At 40.8% G+C, this 8066-nt stretch overlaps 1 protein-coding gene across 12 annotated transcripts in view; it reads right to left on the bottom strand.

Annotated features, from left to right (window-relative positions):
• Positions 1 to 1094: 1094 nt before the first annotated feature.
• BCL2L13 (BCL2 like 13) overlaps positions 1095 to 8066 on the bottom strand; it is a 91659-nt gene continuing 84687 nt past the window's right edge. For 9 of the 12 annotated variants that reach the window (XM_019465063.2, XM_019465065.2, XM_019465066.2 and 6 more), the window contains one exon: positions 3209 to 7664. In XM_019465063.2, the coding sequence (XP_019320608.2) occupies positions 6849 to 7664 (816 nt within the window). In that variant the 3' untranslated portion in view covers positions 3209 to 6848. Of the gene's footprint in view, positions 7665 to 8066 lie in introns of all 12 variants that reach the window. The other 3 variants (XM_019465061.2, XM_019465064.2, XM_019465062.2) reach the window with 1 other exon arrangement.

Raw genomic sequence — 8066 nt, 5'->3', positions numbered from 1 at the left:
AAAGGAACAATTTAAATACGAAGTCAACTCTAATGGAAGAAAAAAAGAGCTCTAAAAACGACAGATAATTCCAGACTATCTCTTATAATACTTACAACTTTTCACATCTTTATCTGCCAGTTTTGCTTAAATTGATACAGTAGGCCACCATTTTCATACAACTTATACACACGTGTTGGTGTAAATTTTTTCAGACCAAGTTAGACTTTCCCAGCCATGAGGCAAAATTATCACCTTCTTGTCCCCAAACCAGCATTATGAAAAGAGTCCACTGTATCAAAAACGAATGTTCCCAGTCTTGAGCACATCCCAGCCAGAATGACTGACACATATCCTGGAAGTTGGTGGATTTTACTCATCATGGATATAACAAAGTTTTTTTTAATTTAGAGAATGTGTTTCATCCTGTTGTTTTAAATATTTGAATTAAGCAATGGAAATTCCTTGGTTAAATATAGAAAGTTTTCTGGGGCGCCTGGGTGGCTCAGTCGCTTAAATGTCCAACTCTTGATCTCAGCTCAGGTCATGATCGAACTCACAGTTTTGTGAGTTCGAGCCCCGCATTGGGCTCTGTGCTGTCTGGAGCCCCTTGGGATTCTCCCCCTCTCTGTGGTCTTCCCCCTCTCCCCCCACTCACATTGTCTCTTTTAAAATAAGTAAATACATTAAAAAAAAAAAAATTCTTGCCTCACCTCTAGCAGCTTAACAAGGCTGGATTCTTAAATGAATAAAAAGTGAAAAGCTTTCTTCTCCAGAAGCTGCTTGGCATATCTGAAAGTCAGGTGGATTATCTGGTATAGTCTGAAGGTCAAATCATTCCTGATCTCACCACTTAGGATCCAGCACTAACTGCTGAGATGCTCAGGGCTACCTTAAAGGGTCATAGCACCAGAGCCTTTTATTTTCCAACAATTTCACTGCTGACTGGGAACCTGAATATGGAGTGTCCTTTGAATGTTAAGATCATGTTTTCAGAACCTGAAGGCAAAGCAAATAAGTGTGTACCTGTCAAGACCCCAAGATTATCTGAAATGATCCCTCTGAAGTCCAAGGCATAAGATTACCATGTGAATACAAAGAGTCGTCCATCAATTATCTTCAGATCTCACTTTATTTCAACCTCCAATGTATTCTCCCCAACACACTGCTTCTAACAGCACAATTCATAGATTTGAATTTTGTTCTTTTCCCCTGATGAAGAGTAGATTGGCCAAAAGGCAGATAACAGGAGGGAAAAGGAGGAGCCAGAATAAACCACAAATAAGGTGAGCAAATCAGAGTTGTTAGGAGAGCTAATGGAAATTCATACAGAGAAAGTAAATACATGCACTTAAGTAAAATGCCTGTGTTACCAAAATTACCATTTAATTCCAGTAATTTTGAGGAGATGAGAGCATTAGAACCAATAATAAATTGAACTCAGTCAAGGAATGAGGTAGAGAGAGGCACTTTTAATGTAAAGGAAAAGAGAAATGAAAGCCTAAGATAGCTGGAAAAATACACAGATTCTATCTTTTCCTTTGGTGCTGGCCAAGGACCAACCTATGTAATACAATTGTCTTGCTAAAAATCAGGAACCAAGTTATTCCAGACTCCGTAACAGGGAAGATTGTATTTCAACTTCCTTTTATTCCTGGAACAAACAGTAGTAAAATGTCAAAACTTTTGTTCATAACAATATACTGATTAACCAATTTCTTCCGGTGGTGCAAAAAAACACTCACTGAGCAAGATCACTATAAAATTTCCCCTTAGAAGTTTGAGAAGGGGGCAAAGATCACCTTAAACCAGCTGCTACTTTTTAACTTATTACAAGGCCTTGCAAATATCCCTGAGAACATCTCCTACCTGAGCTTACGATGAAGCAGCTGCCTGGCTAGAGCTACTGCAGTGTAAACATAAACATCGGGAGGGCCCTGATGGTTTAAATTCACAGGAACATGGCCAGCCACAGGCTAGTCTTATGTAAATAAAGGGAAGACCAGGATGTCTTCATATTTTAGTTTCATGACCGTTTCTACTCTCTATGGAGTTCTATGTATGAGGTAACTAAGAAATAGTGACTAAATTTTAAGAAACAGGTATCCTACAGCCAAGGCCCCAGTGTACTGTGGAACTGAGATGTTTCACTGGAAAGTTATCTAGTGTCAGCTTCTGAGCAAGATGTGTCTGTGGCTGTACCTTGCCAGCTCTCAAGTCAGTCACCTCTCGAATGTTGAGAGGCCAATGACTGGCGGTATCCCCCACTTCATCTCATCCCACTTCACAACCCATGGCATAGGCAGGGGGAAAAAATAGAGGAAAGGGAAGAGAAAGCATCAAGGCGCTGTCTTCAAGTCATTTGGTGATGATTCCTGGGTCAGACTGCCTTACTCTTGTTTATAAGCAGAAGTACTTATGTGACACACTAAAAAAGATAAAGATCCATACCAACAATAACTGCACATTCTTTAGCCACAAGGCATCACATTCACTAAGAGAAAATCCTACAAGTTCGGAATAACTCTGGACATAACCTTCACTCCTATTTCTGTAGAACATGCTCAAATTTTAGATTAGGCCAGATGGAACCGTTGTACAAATCAAGAAAAAAACTCCCTTTCTTCCAGGGCACAGTCTGGTGCGCCTGGCTGCCCTTGTGCAGTCCATGATTGGCACAACCATTTGTAGAGAGCCTACCAATCCTGCTTGGCAGTGTCATAAACATGGTAAAAACCGAGAAAAGCACTAGACTTGGAGTCAGAAAAATCCAGTCACCTTTTCCTCTCCCATGCTAGGTGGCTTTTGAAAAGTCATTAAACTCCAATTAGGTCTCTTCACAGCGTAAGCTGGGGATGAGGACTATGAATAGCCATTGCAACTGTGAAGGTGGAATAAGGTACATGATGGTGCACAAGAACAATCTCTGGCAAATTGTAAATGTTCAACTATTGTTAAAATTATAATGACCCACACTTTTTAAGGAAAAGGATACTCTAATACAGAAAAATATGCACCCTAAACTGAAACCCATCTCACAGTTGAACCTCCTCAGTGACGAATGCTGTAATGGGTTGTCACTAATGGCAGATCTCGTTCCTCCAGAGAAGCTACATTTTTCTGGCATGGTGTTGCTGAGGCTTTAAATGAGATACAGTAGCGCCCCCTCATCCTCCCCAGTGGATGCCTGAAACCACAGAGAATACTGAGCCCTATGTATTTTTTTCCCCCACACATACATATCTATGGTAAAGTTAGTTTATAAATTAGGCATAGTAGACATTAACAAGAAAATAGAATTAAGATAATATACTGTGATGAGTTCTGTGAATGTGGTCTTCCTCTCAAACTATCTTATTATACTAATACCCTCATGAGGACATGAGATGACAAAATGCCTACGCTATGAGATGAGTGAGGTGAGCGATGCAGGCACTGTGATGAACCATTAGGCTCCTACTGACCTCAGGATATGGGAGTAAGGATCATCTACTTCTGGGCCACGGCTGACTGCCGGTAACTGAACCGCAGAAAACAAAACTGCAGACAAGGGGATTTGTGAGGAAATCAGTTCAGAGGCCAGAATCTGTTTCTGTAAAGGTAATCAAATAGTCTACAGGCCCTCTATGAAATATGATCACCAACTCAAATTTTACCTGTAGTACCTTTTATTTCTATAAGACCTCTCAAAATAATTTTAAAATTCTGTGGGTATGACATTTGTCCACATCATGCCTTTTAGAGAAAAAGGCAAAGAGCAGGCATTACTTTTGTATTATTAGAGGGAATTAGCATGAAGGCTGGGGAAATTGATTTCCACAAGAAATTAATGGTAGCTGTACTTCCAAAAAACCACATTCCTGGGTTCATTGTTTATTCCCCCAGGACAGACCCAGTCAAGTAGCTGCATTTTGATATAAGAGATGGTACAGAAACATAGGTGAGAGGAGGTATCAAGGATGCCTTTGTGTGGTGAACGTGTGAACCAGATGGTCAACAGTTGCTTTTCATTTTCTAGAAAGCCTTCTAGAGGGCAATGATGATACAAGAGTCCCTGTAAGGCACACTGTAGACACTGATTTCTATTGGCTCAGAATTATTATTTTAATACAAAGACGATAAAGTGGCATTCTTTAATTCTGGTATTTTTCTCAAGAAACCTTCATTGGTTTTTTACCAAGTTTTCAGAAATCATTACAGTCTATAAAGCAATTAAGAAGAAATCTAGAAAACTTACTAATACAAACTTTTGCTCAATAGTTTAAAGAATGAGGAACGATAAATGGTGATACTCAATTCCACATTTGAGTTCCATAAGCAAGTGAGATTTATCCCTAATCTGCCTTTTTACCTTAGATTTAGATGTAATGTAAGTTGGGGAGGCATGGGGGAGAAGAAATGGCCTCTGACTACCAGCCCCACCAAAAACGAGGGAGGTGGGAGGCTGAGAAATAATTTTTTTTAATAAGCAAAAAACAGGAACTGCTGTAAGCAGCAGTCCTCATTAGGGTATTTCCCCTCCAGTGCCAGAGGCAGAGGATAAGGAAGTGAAGAAGCAACAGGCACCCTGACACACTCTATTATTCAGAACTATCAATGATTCAACCTAGAGAAAGCCAATGGAAAAGAGTATTAACCATTACCCAGCAAGAGGCAATTGGCCAAATCACTTTGGGTTAATGTTCAACAGATAGGAAAATAAACCAGCACGTGGCAGCATCCTATCACATGTCTCAGTCTTTCCTTTAGTGGAGAACACAGACCCAAATATCCTAAGCCACAGATCTCCTTGTAGTAGCTCAGAAGTAAACCCGGTTTCTATTAGTGCTTAAATGTGTTCAGCTAATGGGTTTGGGCTCCGGAGTTTAAAAGTGTCAACACTGGAAGGAAAATATTTTATTATAAAAGAGAAAAAAAAAAAAAAAAATCAGGATAACTCACCAGTGTGCTCTTATCCTATGCAAACACAAAAGTAGGAACTAGAATACAGAGAAACCCCAATGTCGGAGCCAACTGTCAGAGTCCAAGGAGTGAAAACCATCTTTACTACATTAATTCCCATCCTCCCACCTCTTCTCTAGCTACACTAATCAAGGTGCACCAAAACCCTTAAAAATATCACTCCCTAAGACGCTACAACTCAGAACATACAGATACAGTGCATGATAAAGCTGAATAGACAAACACACTTCAGACCTTTCCTTGACCAGCTTTTAAATAGTATTGCTTTAGGGAGAAGATTTCATTTTAAAAAATAAATTTAAAAAAGAAAGCACATTTAAAACGTCAAGTTTTGGTGATCAGGATAGTAAAGTAATTTTATTACAAATTTCAGGATCTAAAAAGTAATTTGTTACATTTACTAAGATAAATCTGAGATGACCTGTATCAAGCATGTGTGTCCTGCATAGTGACACTGTGATCCTCAGGCATGAAAAGACATGGTTCCACCCCCCCCCTGCTTTAGGGATGGGATCAGCCAGATGAAAGAAAATTACACTGATTCTCAACTAGCACATACTGATTAGAATCATTTTGTTTATCACTCTGGCATTTGGACTGTAAAGAGTTCAGGGAAGAAGTCTAATTCTTGAACTCTGAAAGCCAAACTAAAATCTCGAGGGTAGCCTCAAGAAAGTCAAGCTTCTCTTTTACTACTTTTTATTTCAATGGTATTTAGGAGACCTTCTGTATTTAATAAGAGTTATGATTCAGTTGGTCTGTAAGCCCAAGTATTAACATCCTTATCACATGGCAAAAGACCACAGAGAAGCTGGCTGACCAGTAAGAAGACTAGGTCAGATAAAGGGAAAACACACTAATGCAGGTTCTAGACAGTGACCATCCAGCAACAGAGATGCTGCTAGCGAGTAACCATAAGCTCCATAGGGTGGCCATACACAAAAGGGCCAGAAGAGACTTTGACAGGCCATCTAAGTCATCCTTCTGCTTCTAAATGAGACAAATGTCCCTCTTTAGCCAGTTACTTGCCTTTGCATTCACAGGCAGGGAGCCCTAGGTCTCTGTTATATTTATTTTTTTTAAAGATTACTAAAGGTAACATCTTTACAAGGTGGAGCTGTAGGAAGCATCAGGGACTTAGTGGGCACAGAGCAAGTGCTCTCCCGTGGGATTTTAACAAAGAACGTGGGGGTGAAGAGGAACGGTGCAGTACCTGAGAGGCAGCAGAGACATAAGGGAAGAGCACCCTCACGCTACAGGACTAAGAAGGTGGGGGAAAAAAGAAGATCCACAAAGGAATGGCTGCAAAACACAGCATGTTGGTCAGGAAAGATGAACTTCCAAGGGCAGGAACAAATCAGTAGCTGAGGAGCCCACAGCTAAGCCCTGTTGGCCTAGGAATTTCTATCGCAGATTCTCTTAAATTAACCCTCTCCCTCTAAAGCTGTGGCTCTCAACGGGAACAATTTTGCCCCCAGGGGACATTTGGCAATGTTGGGAGACATTTTTGGTTGTCACAACTGGGGGAACGGTGCTACTGATATTTAGTGGGTAGAGGCCAGAGATGTTGCTAAACATCCTACAGTGCACAGGACAGCCCCCTACAACATAGGATTAATCATGATGTCATTGATGGCAAGGTTGAGAAACCCTGTTCTAGAGGGAGTACTTTACTCAAGAGATTCTGAATTGAGCATGAGCCACGGCCCTTGGAACTTAACAGACAAACGTGAATGCCCTCTACCTCAAGCCCTACTATGTGGATCGATTTATGCCTTGTTGAGCAGAAGTCCCCCATTATCCCAGAGTGTTCCACAAATGTCCAATCAGTTGTTGGTGGATCCAATTCAGTCAGTACAGCTAAGACTTTACATATTTTTTGTCTTCTTTCTCTTCTGAAAGATCTGCTATTTCTTTCTCAGAGCCAGTGCTACCCCAACTGCCACTGCCAGGATGGCAACAGCGGCGGCCCCTCCAAACAGCAGTATAGACTTGCCCTCAGACAGGGGGAAGGCCTTCTCTTCTGCAGCAGGGGAGGGCCCTTCTTGAAGACTCTCTCTCTTTACATGCATCTCCTTTTCACTCAGCAGTGTTTCTGTGGGTTCCAGTGCAGGGATCACTTCCTCTTCTAGTTCAACAGATTCAACTGCTGCTGCTTTTGTCTTCATCAAGTTCTCTTCATCAAGTTCCACAAACAACGATGTAGCAGGGCTGACTTTCTCAACTGCAATCGCTTCTGTGTCAGGTTCCCTCACCTCCAGCACGGAAGTAGCAGTGATATGCGGAAGCAAGGGAGCAGGTGCTTCAGGGAATGCCTCCTGCAGCTCCTTGGTTGGCAAGACTACAGATGCCACAGCAGCCTCTTCCACACCTTCAGGTATTTCTTCTTTTTCCACATGCACAATGTCAGAATTAGAAGAATTGTTCTCGCTCTTCTCTCCAGCCCCATTGCTATCTAAGCTTTTGACTTCTTCAGGATCCATTGCAATCTGTTGCCAGGACTCAGGACCTAGGGACACTGGTAGGCTTTCTGTGTGCCAACTCTGACTGGCTGAGAGTGAAACAGGTAAGCTCTCTGACTGCCAAGAAGTGGTCACAGTAGGAGACTCTGGAGGACTGACTTGTCCAGAGTTGTCACTGGGCAGGATATAAATGTCATTGCTATCTTCTGCAGCGATTCCAGGGTATTCCTCCTCCTCTGATTCAAGGTTAAAGACAGTGCCCTAGAAGAGAAGGAAGAGAGTCAATACAAAGAATGGTAAATATATTTAAAATAAATATAAATCTGGATAAAAATTCTTTCCCAAACTGAAGTTCTAGGAATAAACACATTGTTTACAGCTATGTAATTTCTGGATTGAATGCATTTACCTGTAGACCAATAAAGAGGAAGAATTTTTTTCTTTTATTCATTTTTTTATGAATATAATATATTGTTAAATTGGCTTACATACAACACCCAGTGCTCATCCCAACAAGTGTCCTCAGAGGAAGAATTTTTAACAAGATAGTCCTCTGACCAACTTCCTTGAAACTAAAAAACCAAAATGTGATTTTTATATTCAATTCGATGTGTATATATATACAATGCAATAATTAATGCAAAATAGCAGAGAAAACAAAGG

Source organism: Panthera pardus, unplaced genomic scaffold (genome assembly GCF_024362965.1).
Source record: "Panthera pardus isolate Hobbes unplaced genomic scaffold, ASM2436296v1 HiC_scaffold_6, whole genome shotgun sequence".
NCBI lineage: Eukaryota > Metazoa > Chordata > Mammalia > Carnivora > Felidae > Panthera > Panthera pardus.
Note: the sequence above shows the minus strand (reverse complement) of the source record. Positions and strands in the feature narration are given on the sequence as shown.